This window comes from Rousettus aegyptiacus, unplaced genomic scaffold (genome assembly GCF_014176215.1).
Source record: "Rousettus aegyptiacus isolate mRouAeg1 unplaced genomic scaffold, mRouAeg1.p scaffold_m13_p_12, whole genome shotgun sequence".
In the NCBI taxonomy this organism is placed as follows: Eukaryota; Metazoa; Chordata; class Mammalia; order Chiroptera; family Pteropodidae; genus Rousettus; species Rousettus aegyptiacus.
The window spans coordinates 19,793,170-19,813,997 of NW_023416287.1; the positions used below are offsets into that span (position 1 = coordinate 19,793,170).

The following is a 20,828-nucleotide window of genomic DNA, read 5'->3' on the forward strand; positions in this document are numbered from 1 at the left end:
GACTGCCAGGGCGATGTGGCCACGTGGTATGCCGCAGCCAATGAGGCCCCTCCTCGGGCCGGGTGTGCCTCCACCTGGAAGGAGGGTTCTAGTTACAAATTCTCCATCCTAATAGCCAAAAATAATTGGTTTTACAATGAATTTCCACAAAAATGGGTTATTGGATAATGAAGATACTTGATAGGGGCTTTGAGTAAGAACTTAAGTCACCTCAGAGACACATTCTGTGAATACTGTCGATAACGACCCTGTAATATCATTCGTTTATTTTCTTGTTAGTACCTTACGAAGTTATCTTGTTTATTTGCTACTTAGGAGATTCGCTTTTATTGTCTGTCTCCTTTCCCGTTAATTCCACGGAAGCAAGGATCTTCTCAATCGGGTTCAGGCTATGCCCCAGAGCCTGATACATAGGTTCTTAGACACCCGCTGAAAGAATGAAGTGCGCCGACCCTACAGAAGAGGAAACTGAGGCTCAGAGAAGTCAATTGGCTCAGCATCAGAGGCTGATGCAAGTTTCAAGCTAGTTTCCTGGCCTAGATATCATTTATTCACATGTTCAACAAATATTTGTTTTCCCTGGTCAATTAGGTCCTGGGGATTTGATGGTGAGCAAAAACCAGACATAACCTCCGAGTTCTTAAAGTTTCCAATCTGTCAGGGGAGGCAGAGGATATACCTAATGACACAAATTACTGTTTAATTACAAAACAGACTAAGTGCTAGGAAGGAGCAGTACGTGGTAAGGGTGATGGCACCCACATGACATGGAATAGGGTCCTGGACACCCCTTCTGGGCCAGGTTTCACCCAGTTAGTTGCTGAACACTGGGGAGATGTTCAGGGAGGAACCATGTGGGGAGCTGGGGCAGGAGCTGTTTACCAGTCTAGAGGCATTTGAGTATTTTAAACACCAGTATTGTTGTTCGTCTCTCTGGTATGTAGCAAAGACTCTTGTAACCCACTAAATGATTATAGCAATAGTAGTAATATTAGCATTATAGTGAATTGATACAAAACACAGATAATTGAATATCCATGCTTCATATCAACCTGTTACCCTCATTTTACACACAAAAACATTAAATTTCCAACAGGCTAAGCAAATTCCTAAGCAGCAAAGCCAGTAGGTCTGGATTTAAATCCTGACTCTGCTAGTAGAATTAAGTGAAATGTGTGTGAAGTTCTTAGACTACTCCCTAGCACATTAGCATGTGCTCAAGAAATGTTAGTGATTTGAGCCCCTTTGAATTAATGTTGATATTTAATTATTGTCAGCATTACCTAAAGGCCATTTTGGTTGGGTGGTCAGACATTAGTGTGAGAGATGAGATAAATGGAAAAAGCCAAGTCAAGAGCCTCAAGTGCCAGAATAAAAGCTTTGACCCAGTTCTGGAGACACAAGGAATCACCAGTTTCTGAGCAAGGACCTCCAAAATAAAACTCTTCTACCCTTGTGGGAGACAAGTCCCAAAGAAGTGAGAGAGGGGCATATGATCTAATCAAAGTACATTCTCCTCCCAGAGAAGGGGGCTAACCAAGGTTATCTGGGTCATATTAAACTTTGATTGCAAAAGGTCTGAGGGTAAAAAGAAAAAAGGGATTTCCACCCAATAGAAAAAATAGCTTTGGAAACCAGTAATATGCATCTGTGAGTGATTGTTTTATTATGTAAAGTAATACAATTATCAGATAGACATCATGAGTCTCCTACAAAAACAAAACGAAAAACTATGACTTCAAGGCCTGAGTTTTCCAAATGTATGACAAGTTTATTAAACTCAAAATTGTTGTTAAAAAAAAAAAAAGTGTTGTTGCGAGGTCTCAGCTGCCATGAAGACCTCACAAGCTTGTGAATGAGACAACCACAAAAGTAAGAAATTATAATACAGAGAGCTTTGTGCTGAGAAAATTCTTCTGTTTGTCCACAGGGAAGGAGGACCCAGGATTTGGGAATGGCTCCTCACCCTGTTTTAGAATGAGGGCAAAAGGCAAAGCAATCTTCCTGGAAGAGGTGAGAACCAGAGGACTAGCCTGGCAAGGGCAAGAGGGCTGTTCCCAGCAGAGAGCAACATATGCGAAGACTCAGAGTAAAGTCACCAACTCCAGTAACGCCAACCACTGTTTTCTTTCTGCAATGCTCAGAATGAACCAAAGCTCAGAAGGCACAGGTAGGTTATTAGGCCTGAAGTACCAGGATTTATATATACTGTTCTGTTGAAATATTTCACAATTAAGTTTTAAATATCAAAAATAAGCAAGTGCAATGTGTGATTCTGGAATAGATACTGGTCTATTTATTAATTATATTTATTCTTTATTTTTCTTCCTCTACAAAGGCATTAGAACAATTGGCAAAATCTAAATAAGGTCTATAAACTAGATAGGTAAATGAATGAATGTTCATTACCTGATTGTGATAAATGCACTGTAGTTATGTAAGAGAATGTTCCAATCTTTAGGAAATACACAGTGAAGTATTTACGGGTAAAGAGACATCGTGTCTGCAACTTACTCTCAAATGGTTTAGAAAAAATACAAAGAAGATGACCCAAAAAATGTGGCAAGATGTTAACATTTGAGGAATTTGGGTGATGGGTATTTAGGAATTCTTTGTACTATTTTTCCAACTTTTCTCTAAGTCTGAAATTATTTTTAGATAAAAAAATTAAGAAATCAATAAAGTTAAACAGAAAGAAGTAAAGAAGAAAGGAAAGAAGGCAAAAAAGAGGAGAGGAGGGAAGGTAAGCTGGAAGAAAGGAAGAAGGAAGCAAGAAAGGTAGGCAAATTGTACCTCAGACTGCAAAAATCCCCAGGTAATTTCAAGCTCCAACAAAATAAAAAACAAAAATACACACGAAAAATATTTTTTAAATAAATAAATGCAGGTAAGACCAAGGAGAAACAATATCAGACTTTGGCTTCACAGAACAGATTCCAACTCACAATTCCTTTGCCGCTAGCTCTGTAGCCTTGGGTGTTATGAGAGCTCTGTCTCAATTCTCTTACCTATAATCAGGGTAATCACAGCCTTATTCCAAGGTTGCTAGGAGGGTTCTATAACAAAGCAGCTGCTTTTCAGCACTCACTACCCTCAGGCACTCTTCCGTGCTCTTCATTATTCATAGCTGAATCATTTGATTCACATATCAGCCTTAAGAGGTTTCTATTATCCCTGTTTTACAGTTAGGTAAACTGAGGCAGAGGCTCTCGAGAACACCCAAGATCACAAGCCAGGAAGGGTGAACCCAGGATGGGCACCAAGTATGGCGGCAGTGGCGGCAGAGAGGAATCGAAGAAAAAACATAGGCCTGGTACAGAATAGTTGGCAGGAAATATGGAGGAACTGAGATCAAGAGGAAGACTCTGTCTTTTTGGTGCCAATCCCCCACCAAACAGCCATGCAGCTGCACCCCCAGGCAAGACCCTGTTCACCCTCATCACTCCCCCTAACAAGGAAAAAGGGGCTCAGTGATGGACAGAACTTCAACACCAGATACTGCTGTTACTACAACCTAGCTCTTATGCAACACCTGGGGGAATACTGCCATCCTTTCTTTTTAAGACTTTATTATTAATACATTAATAAATATTGGATATTACCATCACTACTACCGGCATCCAATTATTAACACTGTGCTGATTAATGGCTTGCGTTATCAGAATGCCATCCAATACATGTGAGGGCTTGCTGCATGCAGGAAAAGCACTGTTCCCAGATCATGCCCTTGAACACTCACCAGCAGCCCTAGGAAGTAGGTTAAGATTTATCATCCCCACCTTTTAGAAATTTAAAATCAAATCCCTCCAAGGGTCAGCTGCCCAAAGTAGCCCCTGCCAACATCCCAGACCCTAGATACAGCCCCCGACAACTGCAAAGTTACTTTTGAAAAGGCTAACATGTGACGCAAACTCCAACGCCTTCCCCAGAACAGAATGCTCATCACATTCTCCCTTGGCCACTGAGCCTGGGATCACTCAGGTCCGAACCTGGCCATCTTGAGAAAACACTAAAAACTGCCCCTACGGCCCCTCCAAGGCCTCCCCTAGCCTGCCCCACAATCTGGCCAAACACCCAAGGGCGCCTCACCTGGAAAGCTAGTCCATCTCCTTTTTTGGGGTTTCGAGGCCGGGATTGTTTATTTTGCTTCATCCTGTCCTGGCATTTGGTGCAGCACTGTACACAAGATGGCTTGACAGGGTAGCCAAGGCCCCTGGGATCTCAACACCTCAGGGAAGAGTACCAGCCCAGCTTGCTAATTGCCAACTCTCACCATGGCAACTCACACCTGGGCTGTTCTAGCCCAGCGGCAACATAATTGGTTTCTCATTCTCCAGTCCATCTCTGGGCCAGACCATTTAGGAATGCAACACTAAGGCATACAACTATAAGCATGGAGGTAGCTAGGATTATAACCCATTTTAGTTATTAAGAAACAAGAGGCTCAGAGGTGCCAAGTCCAACAGATGCTAAATTGATACATTACACATGCATCCCTGTTCATACATCTTTATCCCTCCACATGCACCAGATGACCAATATTAACCTCTGGAGAGGTATTTAAGTCTTCGTGGACTTTTTCCTTAACCAAAGGCTAGAGGTATTGAGACATGAGGACTATGGCATGATGGGCTCTGGACTTAGGACACCTGGCTGGATGGCCCCAGGTGAACTTTAAGATGGAACTACTGAAAGGAGTTGCAACGTTAAGCTTCCAAGAGCAACAGGTAAAAGCTCCGCCCAAAAAGCTGAAGCCAAGAGCAGCTATGTTAGAATCATGAGTCCCCTCCCAGAATGTTGCAGAACTGCAACCTGACTATTTGGGAGCAGTGGAAAAAGGTGCCGGCCATCCCACGAAGTCATAAGGAACTGGGAGCATCTGCCCGAGTTCTCCAGTCATCTAATCATGTTGATCAGCTACCCAAGAGCCGTAAGAAATTGTCGAAAGATGGCTGTTCCAGATATTAAGACTTTAAATGAACTCAAACACTCCAGTTATTTGCTTTGAAAGCCAAGGTTTAGAAACCAATTCGCTAGCCCAGTGTGATCCCTGGACCAGCAGTATGAAATTCTGTCTCCACTCCACACTCAAATGAATCGGAAACTCAAGGTCGGGCCCAGAAATCTCCACTTTTAACAAGCCTCCAGGGGGATGTGGATACGCTGGAGTTTGGAGACCAAGACACTAACTTTGTGTGTTTGGGAGTCACCATGGCATTCCTTTACTGTGCTTGCTGAATGACTAAATGACATACTTCAACTGCCCACCACCTTTCTTCTTTAGCCAGGCCCTCCCATGCCCCCCCATCTGACCTGCAAAAAAAACAAAAGGGACACCAGACCATTATAGAGAAATACTGATTTTAATTCAACATAAGGTAAACTCTAGGCATCTGTCATCTTTCAGCCTAAAAATTAGCAAAACGGTTGAAACAAGGCACGATTTTTCCCCATACTTGTTACGTGGCTCCGGTTACAAAAAAAAAAAATTTTATGAAAATGATAAACATAAAAATAGAAGTCTGAGATTTAAAAAAAAAGTGTATAAAAAAACTCCCATAAAACCTGTCAACATTATTTCTTATTCTACGAAATAGCACCAGTAAGAAGAGTTAAAAGGTGTTAAAAACCATTACGACAGCATTTCTGAAATGCAGCTTGTCCGACCTCCCGTTATTCCTAACAACGATTTATCATGGAATAAAAAAGGACTTTAAAATCTCTGGAAGGTCGAGCTTTTATTGCAGTTTTCCCCCTGCAATCTCTTAGATGAGGGGAAAGTGAGAGGAATGTGCTTCTGCCCCTGACTGTCACTGCTTCCAAGTTTAGAGAAAGGCTGAGAAATTGGAGTGTCATACTTTTAACCTGGGGATCTGTGCCTATGAAGTCTGGCAGGTATGTTTGGGGGAGAGGGGTGTCCTTCTAAGTGTCCCCCTTAATTCCCCTCACATGGGGAAGAGGGAGATAGTGAGAAGCCATATCTGCCTCCATAATATATGGCTGCTTATAACCCAGCCCACCCCTTTCCTGAGCTTCCCCGGAGGGTTCTATTGCAGTCACTGGGAGAGATTTAGCTAAGGGTGGCCCTGCCCTTGGGTTTGTAGGAAAAGAAAGCCCTGAATGTGATGATGATGTCATCCCTGCTGAAATCATCATCGGTGTGGAAAATACTCTGAATGGGCCAACAGCACATCCCAGTCCTTTGTACTGAGCCCAGAGGAATGTGCCTGGTAAAATTCAAGACATAGATAGTCCCTATTTTGCTAGCCCTAGAAAAAATTATCCTTGGGCCCAGAAAATGTCCCTTAGCTACTGTCTACCACTGCACACTCCTGGAAACAAGGAGCTGCAGATGTTTAAAAAAATTAAAAGTCTTGCAATAACTGTCTCGGGTGATTTTTCAGCATTAACCTGAGTAATTGGAGAGCTGTCGGCACTGTGGTTTTGGTATCTTAGCCATTGTTTCTCTGAGCGGTAAACCCAGGAGGGGGAAAAAAAGCCATCTTTACTATCTACTTCAAGTTTTAAAGTTTTAGGAGAAGATAAAATGAGCACCATATTTGGCTGCTCCGAGCAGCCAGGCTGAATTGTGCACAAGGAGGTGGCACCTCGGGCTCCCCCTGCCAGGAGGGGGTCAGGCGGCTCTGCTCCCACCAAGGTACATGGGGTGACCTCACACAGCTGAGCTGAGGAAGGACAGAGCCTGGGATGCACCTCCTGGGTCCCAGCTCTGTCCTCCACACCCCAGTGCCCCAGCCGCCTGGGGGACTATTTATTCACAGGCAAAGTAGTCCTTCAGGGGGGCGAAGAGGTGTCGGATGACAGGCACACTCCAGGACCTCCCGAGCAGCTTCTGGCGGGCACCACGGCCCATGTTGGACACATCCGTGTAGTGTACGGGAAAGCCGAAGATCCTGGGGGGCACCAGAGTAAAAAGACAGGGAGTCAGAAGTGCCACCTCCAGCGTGCTTAGTGCCTCTGGGAGATCCTCACCATGGGCAATGCAACATCGCTCTCTGTGCACTTTGTCCTATCCCTTCCATCAGGCCCACTGAAGCCTTCACATGAGCCCTCTCTTGACCCCCAGGTCAGGTCAACCAGTTCTTCAGAACACAAATGACAGTCATGAGAGTATGGCTCCTCCATGAGGGTCCCTGTTATGTGCATCCCCAGCATTAGCAATGTGCTCTTGGCACATAGTGGGTGCTCAGTGGACCCTTCTCGAATGAATGAACAAATAAATGAGTCCCAAGAGAGATAGTCGGAGGACAGATGTGTATCTATCTTCAAACACAAGATGAAAGAAATTAGGCAGTTTCCTTAATAAGGAATAAGGACTCTCAAAAACAAACCTTATTCTCAATCATCAGATGCTCAGGTAATTTACTGTGTGAGGAGACAGTGAAGTATTCTGAATTCTGCAAACTCGGTTGCTGGACCAAGGGCCAAGCTGGTCTTAATGGCAGATGGCAACCAAAAATACCATGAGCCTCCTCTGTGGGATTTTCCCAGGCCTAGAGGCCTGGTAAGAGGTTACAGATACACCAGACCTCATACTTATCCAGGTTTACCAACTACCACTAAAAATCACACCAATGGGTCAATGATTGAATGGAGTGTTAGAAAATATGCCAAAGATGCAACACCTCTGATTTCTGTCTTAACTTGGCTATATAATAACGGCTATCTGCACCAAACCTCATATCGCCAGTCCAGCCCAGTGTATTAGGCTTGGGTCTTAAAATACAGTCAACCCATGAACAACGCAGGGGGTTATGGGCGCGCCGAGCCCCCATGTAGATGAAAATCCAAACATAACTTTTGACTCCCCAAAACATAATTACTAATAGATTATTCTTGACCAGAAGGCTTACCTGAACCTTTAATTTGTATATATTTTATGGTAATAAATGATAAAATGAGACTGGTATCTTATTTTGTTTTATTCATTTATGGAATACCTAACTTTTTCTAAATTTTTTTGATATTTCTAAGCTACATGGAACATCTCTGAGTTTTTTAAAATTGTCGCAAATCTCCGGATATTTTGCCAATATATTTATTGAAGAAAAAAAAAAAACACGTAGAAGTAACCCATGCAGTTCAAACTTGACAGAATAATCTACAGCACAGATGGGCAAGGTTACCCATCAATTTCCTTCTACTAACCAGAACCTACTTTTATACTAAGAAAGCTATTATTTAGTAAAGAATAAAACTGGTTGTAGAACTGAAATATCTGGAATAAAGGTACTTTTTTATCAAATCCTTCAAGACACAGCCAAAAATGTAAAGAGGGATATTCATAGCCCTTCTTACATTTCTACTAAAAAAAATTATCAACAAAATAAACATGAAAAACAAAGGGAATGAGAAAAAAATTGAAACCAGAATAGGAGAACTGAAATGTAAGAGCTGGTTAAGCTACCAACTTAGCCAAACAAATGAAAGAGGGAGAAGGCAGATTGTGCTTAAGTATGAATCAGCTACAGAAGAGCAACTTGGCAGAAGGAACCTTCTGAGAAAGAGCAATGGCATGTCAATGGGGTTTTCTTTAGTCGGTTCCTCTTACATCTGAGTGTCTCAGCAAGTTGGGGCAGGCAGATACCAGGGCAGTGCAGCCAACACGGGCAGTTGGTGCTGTCTAATAACCTCATATTTCAGATTCCTTATCACCACCACCCTTCCGCCATTTCTGCCAGGCAATATGGACTAACTCTGAAAAGGCATTACCCCCAGCCCCACTAACATAGAAGGTCTGTGGGTCCACGTCGAATGAAGGCAAGCAAGCCCACTTGCACTGCTGGCCTGAACCACACGTTCCCCTTTCTGTCTGTATCGTTTCCCTCTCCACATGCAGCCTCGCTCACCTTTCTAGCTCAGTGCACCACAAAACATCTTCTTTGCCATTCATGACAACAGGGAAAAGTTGGTTTTTCCCCTGTCTGATCGAGTTCGACTTGGTGGTTATTGTCTGTACTTTCTTTAACTGGAGAACAAAATGACATCATGGAGTGAGCACAGAATGAAGGGTTCTGGGGAGAGTCAAGGCTCAGAAGCACCTGGGGAAGGTGGAGGAGGGAGGGCAGGTGAAGGAGGGGCAGGTGGCAGGGCTGGGCTCTGAGAGGGAATGAGGAGAGAGGGAATAAGGAGAGTCAGAAGGATAAGAACATTTTGTGCTTCCCGTAAACACCAAGGAGTTAATGAACAAGAAAGACCAGCCTCAGAGACAACAAGAGATAAACAAAAAAGTGACAATGAATGAGAACACATGGGTGCCAAGAGAACACCAGAGTTACTGATCAAACAATATGAAGCAAAACGTAAAAATCCACCCAGATTATAAAGAATGGTCAACCAAACCAGGATTTTGATGGTGTTTAGCTCAATATAAACATTAAGAATTAAGTTTATGTATGGAAATCTTAATGTAACTATCTATAACTTGTCAGCAAATTTTCTTTTTCCTACCGAAGCATTAATTACTCATCTCTTACTGGGAGGACCAGCTGAAATTATGTCTATCTCTATGGTGGGTATGTTCACAATTAGAAAGTCTAGCTGCCTTGTCTCATAGTGATTATTTATTTATCAAGAACCTCTCCTACTCTGCACCTGACCGGACAGAACAACAATGTGGGGAAAGAGGCCCAGCACCAGGGAGTCACGTGGGGGAAGGGACAGGAACAAACTGGACACCAAGGTCAAGTCTCAGCTTTGGACGTCACCAAGTGCTATTCCCGCAGACCGTTTGTGAGCACATCTTACCTTTGCTGTCCTATTGAACTCCAAGCAGTCCTGCAGCTCGAGTTTATCATTCTTTGATGCTATCACGGGCCTGGGAACAGCCAAAACCCATTACTTTCTACCATGTGTCAAGAGGCCTTGGCTAGGCACCTCCCAAGGTGGGAGTGAGGGCCTAAGGCTGCAAAATGTGCTCTTGCAAAGGACTTGCTACAAATACATGATAAAAATGTTACTGGCATGAACCAGTGTGCCAAAGCCAGGGACAGACTAGCCCCTTCAGGGGGCAGCCCAATGTCCAGTAATGAATGCTCCCCCTTTCCAAATTTTAATATGAGTTAAAGCCAGGCTCCCACTGAGGAGAACACAGAATAAAGAAAGCGCACTGGAAGACAAGTCAGGAGACCCTCCAGTCCCACTCCCACTGCTAACTGGCTCAGTGATGTGACTTTGAGCAAATCATACCATCTCCCTGGGGCCTTGTGTCTCAGGAACTTAGATTAGATTTTTGTGGGTCTACCTGCTACAATGAGCACATCAAACCCATGATCTACTAGCTTACAGCTGGGGGATGGAGCCTCTGGAGGCTTTAAGGACTAAAATTGGGTGCTAGTGGGAAGGACAGAAGGTGGCTCACAAAACTCTAATATCATTGTAATTTTCACCATTGAAACCTGCAAAGGCAGAGAGAAGCAAACAGGTGCCCAGCAGGGGAATAGAACTTTAGAACCAAAGTGGTTGAGCGATGCCAGAGCAGAAACCAGCAAGAACTCTGAATGCACAGAGCTGATCAAGACCTCGGCAGTTCCTGTGTAAGGACCTTCGAGGTCACAAAGAAACCAAACATAAGAACGAAAAAGGGGGCCATTGAATCACGCAAAACATACTCCTAGATTCCACAGGACTCTTGACTTCACCTTCTAAGTTTCCCAGTGCCACCCTATACCCAATCCCACCTCTTCCATGAAACCAAGGGAGCTGAGGTACCTGGGAGAAAGTACACAGAACAGCCCTCACCTTATGTTGATTCTAGGACTGACATCTAAACAAACAAAGGTTTTTCGCCTACAGGCTAGACTTGGGTCTGTGACCCCTGGTTGTTGTTTTGAGAGTCATCATTCTAGAAGTCTGCAGAGCCAGTTCTGTTCTTGTCATAGCTCGGGCAAAAAACTTTGTGGCATCTTTGCTGACTCATTTGTCATCTAATACCACACATCCAATGCATCAGCAAATCCTATAAGTCCTAATCCCCTCACATTATCTAGAATCTGACCCCTCTTTCCAGGTTCCACAAGACCCTGGAGTTACAAGCCACTAGGATGCATTGTATGTAGGGAATGGAACCTTCTGGGGCGCCATAATAAGCAGCTAGCCTTCCTCCTCAGAATGACCTTCTGAATTTCTCCCCATGTTTGCCCTCATCCCGATATTGTCTATTCTACCAGAAACTACCACGAATGCATGCCACAACTCATCAGCTTAAAACCTCCTGTGAATTCCTGTGCCAAAGTAAATCTAAGTGGTACCATGACCTGCAGGACCCACATAATTTGGCTCATACTTCTTTCTCAGTTCTCTGCCATTCTTTCAGCACTCCATAAGCAAGGAACACTGTTTTCTGAACGGGTCTGGGAATGTCCAGACACCCTTGTCACCCTCCTTTACCCTCTTCCTTTGCCTGGAATGCTCTTCTCTCAAATAACTATAAGGCTCCACCCCTATATTCAGGGCCTTGCTATAATAAGAAGCCTTCCCCTCCCCTCCTTATTAACTCTTCCAAAGCCCCACTCTAACCATGACTAACTGACAAAGCCAAATAAATATGCACGATACCCAAAAGAAATCCTCCAAGTTACTCCAGCACCCTTCTCACCTGCCCACATTTTGTCAAATGCCAAAGAGCTATTATGCTTCCAACAATTCCTTCTAAAAGATAATTCTTTTAAAGTTTAACTCATTTGCAAATCTGGGATGTCCCATTACCATCACATTTTGAATGTTAAATAGCATACCACAAAATCCTGAGACCACATATAGAAGATAATTAATCTTCAGCAACTTGCTTTGTGGTTTTCAACAGCAACGGACTAGTGAAAAGTTGGGGGAAATCTCTTGGTTAAGAAAACCCAAGGGAGATAGGCTTTGGGCTACCAATTATCATCTCTGCTCTGCCAACTGGTTGATCACCAGGACTGTTCGGGTGTCACCTCATCTCAGGGGTAGAGAAAAAGGTGAATCTAACAATCTCTTTCTGTTTCCCAGTGGCACGGGCAACTGGGAGAAGACATGGAGTATAGGGCATCAGCATTCCTGGCCGGGAGACAGTACCCTGTCTGCTCCAGCACATGACCCTGTAAGAACCAGGCCCATGGGCAGAGCAGGAACAAGTCGGAGTAGACTGAGGAATCCTGGCCAGAGACCCCAGGTAGTTGCTGTATGTCCTAACAGGTGTCAACCCATAGCACCAGGGGTTGGACTGAAGCCCAGGGTGGGGCCATTTCTCAGCAGTCAGCCCCTTCAAGAAGATTCGAGCATGGCTCTGTCTCACGAGAGTTGAGGATCAGGGCTCACACCATTAGCTGAATTTCACTTGGTCATTCATTACCTGTCCCTCTCAGAGCCCCTTGTTACCTGTTCATCCCAGGGAGGTTACCCCAGAAGTATCGGGCCCTGTGAGCAGCAGACACTTTGATGGCATCAATCATCACTGGATTACACTGCAAGGAGAGAAAAGGACAGCTGCTGAGAGCCCATGAAAGAATTCAGGTGGCGGTCGGAGTGGGGCTTGACCTGGGCAGGTGAGAGGGCTACTTCCTGGCTGTGGAGGAGGTATGGTTACTGCCAGCCAGGGGACAGACCAATTTGCCTAGAGGACAAAGTTAGTGCCCCCATTCTTAATGGTGGGGAAAGAAATCAGATCAGATCTATAGGTTCTAAGAAGGTATACCCTGGGGCACACCAGATTATTATGAAATGTGTTCTGTATAGGTAGTAAAAGAAGCTCAAAACCAAAATCTGGCAAGTTGAGCTCTGGTGTGGAAATGAAATGTTGGCAAGATATGCCCTATGTCACCCACCTGCCAGATTCACAAACATTGAGGTAACTAACCAGCCAGTTCTATAACCCCTCTAGCAGAACTTAAGCTATAAAGTTTTGGGGAAAATTAAATGGGTTAAATGTATAAAAAGTATTTACTACGATGCTTGATGCATATTAAGCAATGGATAATTAACATGTCTGAGGTCCCTAAAACAGTTCTCATAACAAGGAGAAAAAACTCTCTAGAGCAAAAGAAAAGCTTGCTTGGTCAAATCTCATGAGGCCTCTAAAAGTAGATGATGGTCTCATCATCTGACTTCAGTAGGTTTGTGGTGAGGTTGGAGATCTAATACTTTTCATGTGCGAAAGAGAACCAACCCACTTGACTCCATTACTCTCAGATCTAGCCACGTTTTCTGTGAAGAACCCGGAAATCACTCCCAATGTTGGAAACACCCACCACCCCCATTGCCAGTGGGGCCTTCCCCACCCATGCAGTCTTAACAATCAGAACCCTAAGTCCCCTTACCTCTAAGAACCGAGAGATGTCCCTCTTATCACCGACCTTCATGGCTACCACATTCTCAAACATCCAGAAGAAGGGCCGGTCATCACCTTCCTTGGGGCGTGAGTAATTCAGCAGGTGGTAGAACTCGAAGAAGAGCCGGCCTGTGCCCTCTGAGTCCACAAAAGAAGATGGATGGCCAGGGTCAAACCCTTCAAAGCCCACCCCACAATATTAAAACCAATGGGCTTCCAGTGATCACCTAAGGCTGACTCTCTACAGTCCCTCTGTCTGTAGTGGTCTGGACTAAGGACTCGAACATCAAGCAGCGCAATATTTTTAAGTATCTGTGGGGACTGAGGATTCACAATGGACAGAGCCAACAGGTACGGCTGGCTAACCGAAAGCAAACAGCTCCTTCTCAGGCCACTCCTCCTAGACCAGCACTCAGATGACATAGGGTCTCTCTTGGAATCACCATAAGAAAAGGGGTGGATGCTCACCATACAGGCCTTTCCTGGCAGGATTCACATTTGAGAGATCATTGCATGGGCTTCCACCAATCACCAAGTCAAAGGGGCCCCATTCTTCAATCTGCGAGAGAAAAGTCACTCTCAGGGGAGGGACAGCCGTGAGGATGGAGGGACTGACAGCCTGAGTTCCAGGTAACTGTCAAGAAAACCTGCCTGGGTCTACGGCCATGCCACCCTAAACATGCCCAATCTCATCTGATCTCAGAAGCTAAGCAGGGTTGGGCCTACTTAGTACTTGGATGGGAGACCACCTAGGAATACCAGGTGCTATAAGCATAAAAAGAAAAGAAAACCTGCCTGATATGATCACAGGTTCTCTTCTCCCAGAGCACTGGGCATGGGAAACAACATGGCTGTGAGGATGTGTGGGGCTTAGGGAGTGGGGGGGAGGTGCCAAGCCCCCAGGGGTGCAGGCTGCCCTCACATTTTTCTTCGTGATGTTCCTGACGTCATTCACATATTTGATATTGCCCTCGTGCTTAACAGTTCCAACCGCGATGGACTCTTCACACACTTCAGAAGCGACATACTTCTCCACTTTGATGCCCAATTCTTTGAGAACCAAGTACCCTGGATGGTGGGGGAAGGGTCAGAGAGATAAAAAAAAATGCATCAAGGGTCATCCTGCCCAGGCCCCTCTACTCTAGTGATTCTATGCCCTGAACTCGGACCAGACCCAGCAAGGACATGGCAGCTCTCAAGTGAACCTCTCTGTACATAGCACAGAAACTGCACACTGGCCAAGCTAGGATCTCCAGCGTGGAGTTTTGTGAACAAAATATATATATATAAACTTGTACAGCCCATTAGTGGGATCTATTAAAATTGACAGTTCCACGGCCAATGCCCCAGCATCTACCACCTCAAGCAGAGTCAAACACAGACACACAAACAGGAATTTTCACCAAAACCATGTTTAGAAAATAACCTCAAGTTCTGGGGGCAATGGCCAAGACTCCATCCCACACTGTAGGTTACTCGTGCCAACATGAACAGGACTTTAGGACTCAACAGAGTGGAGAAAACGAGCAGTTAGCCATGACCTAGGGGTCGTTAAAAGCTTCCAATGTTTTAGGCAGATGGACACTGGTATACAAACGTAAGTACAAGTGACACTAAGTGCACAGCAGCTCATTTACACTGCTTCCTACTCCAGTAAAATGAAGATGTTCCTAATAACACATTGCAGGGCAATTTTGAGGATTAAATGAGTTTAATCAGGCAAAACTCCCAAGAGCGACACACATGTTGGCTACACTTATTTTCATACATAAAGAAACCTGGGGGGACAGGAGGGAAGAATGGAGATATTAGTAGGAGGTGTTGTCTATTAATCTCTAATATATTTTATGCTTATGAAATAAAAAATAATTTTCCAAGATACCTGCACATAAAAAAGAATAAAATGCAACAGCTGAAATATACATGCCTTTTAAAAGGACCAAAAGAGGGCCAGGAGGTTTGAGGAGAGAAACAAGAAGCCAGTGGTTTTCTCAGAACAGGTGACAAAGAGGTCATTCCAGGGGTCTTGCTTGGCATTGTGGACAGACACCTGGAGCAGGTGAGCATCCTGAGATGACCTCCAAACTCACCTGTGGCAATTCCATCAAACAGGGACAAGACTCGAATGGGCCGCCTTCGGGCTGCGGGAATCGCAGGGTATAACTTGGGGGCTTCCTGCCAGGTTAAAGGTTACAGAGATCAGGGAGGTCATGGAAGTCAAGGAAGTCATGGAGGTAAAGGTTCAGGGGAAAGATTCAACTTCTGGGGGAGGGGTGAGCTGACCTTCCTCTGATGGACTCAGTCAAACCCTGCGTTCTACCATTTCTCAGCTAAGGATCACCTCAGCTTTGACACAAATGGCCATTCTACACTTAGACATGGAACACAGATGAGACTTTGAAAAAGATGCACACACACAAAGAGACACATAGCCCTAAACGAGAAAGACCTGGGACCTTCCTCACAAATCTCTAGAATGGAGCCTAGGAAAATCTACTCCCACTAAAATTTAAAAGTCAGTCACAGGCTTCTCTTCCCCTTTCCATTCTATTAACTCAGAAGACTTGGTTGGATCTATAACCATTTCTTCATCAAGCCCTTGAAAATTCATAAGAAGAAGTCTAGAAGGAAGAGAAGAAAGACCACTGGAGAAGCCTGAGGACTGTACACGGGACATGTCAGCGGATCACTCAAGCCTGAGGCGCTTAGTCGCTCATTTGTATAATGGATCTATCCATGAACGCTTGCCAACAGACTTGCGGAGCGTTTCAGACCCCTGGTGCTCTAGGGTGGGTGGTGCTGGGCAAAGGAGCCTGTGGCTTACATATTCGAGCCCCATGTCGCTGGTGAAGAAGGCCTGCAGGCGCACGTTCCAGTCCTTCCGGCGCCGCAGGACACCGTGACAGCGCTGCGGGAGGCACATGTAGCAGCTCCAGGGCTCCTGCAGCTTTGCATCTGCGGCTGTGCCTGTGCCCACCAGCACCTCCAGGCACTCCACGCAGAAGCACCTGCACAGGGAGCGAGGGGGAGAGATGCCTTAGTCACCAGGCGCCTCTCCAAAGTAGCACGTCCTCTTTCTCCAGGGAGATGGCAACGCACTATCTAACACCTCCTCGGAGTCCCGGCTGCTCCTCCTTATGGGCCAGAAGGCCCTGAGGTGTGATTTGGGCTACACTAACCTCCTTCCTTAGATACCTGTGCACCTTCAGTCCCCAGGCCCTGCACAGAAAAAAAGCGTTCCAACCCCCAGAAGCAGCCAATCTCCAGGGAGTCTTCCCCACCCCACTCCCTGTCCTCAAGGCCCCCAGACATTCCTGTTTTAAGTACATCCCTCTTCTACTGCAAGACCTGAGAAACACAACCTCTGCAAGGGGTCTGAATCTAGGCTCTGTCCCCAGGTCAAATTTGGTGCAAGTCCTGTGCCTGAGATCCCCTTGGGCTGTAGGAATCCCAGGTACAACTTGGGAGGCTTGGGGCCCCACTGGGTCTCAGCCAGAGAGCCCGGTGCTCACCGGCAGCAGCTTGTGTTGCTACAGAGCAGCAGCTCACGGCCCTCACAGCACACGGTGCAGTAGGACTGATAGCCATCGTCGTCGTACATGTAAAACAGCTCAAGGAACCGGTCCTGGTGGCCAGAGAGAAACGCCCGTGAAATCGGAGACCAGGGACCGCCGGGCCCCACTTGCTCGCTGGCTGAGGCCCTAGAGGACGCAGCCACAGAACAGGTTACCAGTGGCTTGGTGTCCTTTACAGACAACTGGCGGGGGTTCTGCATGCCACTGCAGATGGCCTCCTCTGCGGCAGCACGGGCTCTCAGAATGGAGGGTGGGGCAGTTGGGCTGGAGAGGGCTTCACTAGAATCTAATCTTCCCTAATGCCTACACGCTTTTCTCTAGAAAGACCTGGGAAGTCGTGGAGGGAAGGGACAAGAAAGTCTAGGCTGGGGATAGGACTTACCCGACACGTCTGGCAGAGCCCGCCCTCAAAGAGAGGATGGAAGGACACAGGGTTTTTCCTACCACAGGACAAACAGCTGTCTGTAAGAAAGACACAGACATAGTTTGTGGCAATTATAGCCCCAACACCAGCTGCCCAAGTCCCTGGGTATAATCTTGAACATGTACTCCATGCTAACAATATACCGAGGACTCCTCTTCCTTTGTTCTTTTCAACAATGCTTCCAAGTTGCCATCCCCATTCCAGAGGTGGGGAAAGGCTAGCACATTGGTCCCAAGTAGAAGGTCCAGCAAGGCAGGCAATGGGAAGACATGGGGCACGATGCTGAGCAAGGGCCCCTCCAGCACAAGGACAGACTCAGAGGGCCTAGTGCAAAAATCTTTGAGACCCTTTAAAGACTAGGACTTTGGGGGATTCGTGGTGATGCCAGTTTGCTTGCTGTCACATCATAAAAGGGCTTGTCCATGACCACACTCTACACACAGCCATGGCTACAATTTCAGAACCCAGGTCTCTATTAGGCAACCCTGACCTCCTTTTAGGTCAGCAGGTCAGGACTGATTCACACCACTGACCAGGTGGGCAGAGCCTTTAAAACGCAATCCCCAGCCAGGAAGCAGGCAGATGGGTGAAAGAGTCTTGGGGGATAAGAAGATTATGGGTCAAGATCCCCAGGATTATCAGAGGCTGTTCCAAACCCAAGCTCTCCCCAGAATTCTCTGGGGCAGGAACTGTGTCGTTTTTATACTCAACACTGAGTAACCACTCAGTAAATATTTGTTGACTAAAGAACCAGGCCGAGGAAGCAAGGGAGAGTCTATCCTTCCTCACACATTCTGAATCCCATTAGATATGTTCTGGGCAGAGTTTAGATTCCAATGGGAATTCCCAGCCAAGGTAAACAGACCAGAGTTTGCTTGTGTGAGTAACAGTAGCAAAGTGTGTCTGCCTTTCACCTCAAAGCCAGTTCTAGTTATTGTTTGGGAAGGCTCGTGATGCCATAGATCATGGTTTCAGGTTCTGGGTTCTCCTAGCCAAAGGGTCCTAGCTTCCACTCTGCCTTCCACCCCGCCTCCCTGCTCACTTAGATTAGGGGCAGAATCTGTCTCAGTAAAAATCAGGCAACTCATTTTATAGAATGTAACCATGTATCATTTTACAAAATGTATGTACACCTCCAAGATCCAAGCACAGAGCTCTGGGTTAAACCCCAACCGGGTGGACAAACAGTAAAGGCCCGGGGAATTAGCCAGGACAAGAAGTGAGGACAGCGAAGGAGAGAACATTACCTTCTAGATTACTCTTGTTGTTGGTAACGTCCAAAGCCATTTGCTCTGTTAAGAAAAAAGGTGTGAGATGGGGTCAGGGAGCCTCTTACTGATCAATTAAGCCCAATTAAGCCATAGCCCTTTGCCTAGTGGTCCTTACTACCTGTCCTCTGCTGGTAACAGGTGATAATGGTCCCACCATCTCCTCACCCTCCACAATCACCTCGACTCTGGTCCTCCTCCCCTCGGTCTTTGCCATTGTTATAGCAATTAGTCTTGAGGCGCTTGGGTGGAGGGCAGTAGTCAGTGGAAGTGGCCGAGTCATCAGCTGTGCGTCTTCGAGTCTTGCTCTCTGTGAAAGGGATAGAGATGGCAGCCTTGGCTGGTAGGTGGGTGGAGGTACAGGGAGAACATGGCCCTGGGACAGGACCATGCTATGCCTGGGTGCCAGCTGCAACATGGGTCCACACTAAGGGTCATTCGGCCCCACTATGAGACATAACTTAGAATCCCTCACATGTCTAACACGTTTATAGGGTTTTAAACAGCTTTAGGCGTTTAGACCCAGAACAAAGGCTAGTCCACAGCTGCAGCTCTGAAACATCTGTCTGCGATGCCCATCACAGTAGCCAATAGCCACTTGTAGCCACTGAGCACTTAAAATGTGACTTGTGTGACTCAGGCCCTGCGTTTTACATTTAATTTAATATAAATTTAAAAACTACTAATTGATCCAATTAACCAGTTCATTTGGAACTTGTTCATGTGAAAATTTGGAACTTAGACATTTGTGAAAATATAGATCAAGTTATTTCCAATGAAAATTTAGTGTCCTAATTAAGATGATTTTAAAAACAGTACTAAAAGGAAATGTAAAATATCTTAATTTTTAAACTGACTGTTGGAAATACTAGATTAAATGTTGGAAATACTAGATTAAATAAAATGTATGGTTAATATTACTTGTACCGTTTCTTTTATGCTTCTCAATGTAGCTACTAAAAAATTTTACAATTATATTATTTAGGCTATTGTTTATATTTCTATAAATTCTCCTTATTTTTAGTCAATCGATAGTATGTAATCTATAAAAGACTTGGTTAAATTTGACTCTGCCCCTAGGAAAGAAAATTATGCAGCCATTAAAAATCGTAAGGACCCTTTAGTGACAAAATGACATTTGATAGTGCTTACATGATTTAATATTGAGCAAGAGAAAGCAGGAGTCCAACTAGTGTACAGAAAAAGTTGAAAAGATGTGCACACCCAACAAGGTTAACCTAGATGGAGGGCTTGTGAGGGTTGAGAGTGAAGGGGTGGGTGAGAGTTCAAGTTGAGATTTCTTTTCTAGTGAACACTGTATATGCAAAGAAAATGAAAGAAAGTGCAGAGGAAATTGTACATAGCCAAAAGATGGGAAGGGAATACCGTATTTCCTTGATTCTAAGTTCCCACTGCCTGCACGATGCACCTTCGACTTATTAACCTCTTTTTGGGGGGGAAGAGGGATAAAACAAAACAGAAAACATTATGTTAAATGTACGAATTATAAGATAAATTCTGGATTTCAGGCATCCTGGACTTCCAGAAACATAATGTTTCAATGCGAAACTACACATATCTTACAATGAAGGAAATATGGTATTGGTCAAAATATTAGGATGGGTGATGCCCCTTTCTGAATGGTTTTGGCTTTTTTTGTTTTAAAACACTTTCCAAGTTTTCTCCAACAAGCAGAGCTTAACTATTTTTTCCTTTTAAAAGGATGCTAGTCAAGATTCTATCTTGATCTCCTGTTTACTCAAGTTTTCAGAACAGAATCAATCCCAAAGTATATGTACTTGACCTATAGCAGGAAAATGACTAGGGAAGTCAAAAAAGGCTGGGCTGTTTGTTTTCCCATAGCCCTGGGGTTCACAAGGTGAAAGAGTGGGTGAGTCTCTAGGACCAATTGGTTGCTGGAAAGCTGGGGTGGGGTACAGGGCAGCAGGGGTGGCTCCATCTCCCAAGGGTGCTCCCACCAGCAATAGCAATGGTGCTGCCACAGGGACCCTTTCCCACCTGGTTGCTTGTTGTTGGGTTTGAGGCCCTCGATCCCAGTGGGCCTGAAGCCCCCATGGGCCCACTCCAACATGGGCTTCAGCTGGTCCTCCAATGAGTCTCCGGGACTGCTGGGGAAGGTCTTGCCAGCCCGCACCCTGGCTTTCTGGTGAGATAAAGGCGAGTCTGTGATGAGCAGGAGGGGTAGGTGCTCACCAAGCCATACTCAAGGATTCCCC

General features: G+C 45.3%; 1 protein-coding gene and 1 pseudogene across 11 annotated transcripts in view; one reads left to right on the forward strand and one right to left on the reverse strand.

Annotated features, from left to right (window-relative positions):
- Window positions 1–5,344: 5,344 nt before the first annotated feature.
- The window catches only part of DNMT3B (DNA methyltransferase 3 beta), a 38,359-nt gene continuing 22,875 nt past the window's right edge, over window positions 5,345–20,828 (reverse strand). For 7 of the 11 annotated variants that reach the window (XM_036229525.1, XM_016162275.2, XM_016162272.2 and 4 more), the window contains 14 exons: window positions 20,611–20,755; window positions 18,773–18,901; window positions 18,571–18,615; window positions 17,282–17,361; window positions 16,837–16,949; window positions 16,149–16,332; window positions 15,415–15,499; window positions 14,247–14,392; window positions 13,793–13,883; window positions 13,314–13,462; window positions 12,376–12,461; window positions 9,769–9,838; window positions 8,871–8,989; window positions 5,345–6,914 (listed from right to left, as the gene is read on the reverse strand). In XM_036229525.1, coding sequence (XP_036085418.1) covers window positions 6,773–6,914; window positions 8,871–8,989; window positions 9,769–9,838; window positions 12,376–12,461; window positions 13,314–13,462; window positions 13,793–13,883; window positions 14,247–14,392; window positions 15,415–15,499; window positions 16,149–16,332; window positions 16,837–16,949; window positions 17,282–17,361; window positions 18,571–18,615; window positions 18,773–18,901; window positions 20,611–20,755 — 1,584 coding nt within the window. In that variant the 3' untranslated portion in view covers window positions 5,345–6,772. Of the gene's footprint in view, window positions 6,915–8,870; window positions 8,990–9,768; window positions 9,839–12,375; window positions 12,462–13,313; window positions 13,463–13,792; window positions 13,884–14,246; window positions 14,393–15,414; window positions 15,500–16,148; window positions 16,333–16,836; window positions 16,950–17,281; window positions 17,362–18,570; window positions 18,616–18,772; window positions 18,902–19,977; window positions 20,038–20,610; window positions 20,756–20,828 lie in introns of those variants that run through there. The other 4 variants (XM_036229528.1, XM_036229527.1, XM_036229530.1 and 1 more) reach the window with 3 other exon arrangements.
- Window positions 13,980–14,098, forward strand: LOC118610468 (annotated as a pseudogene).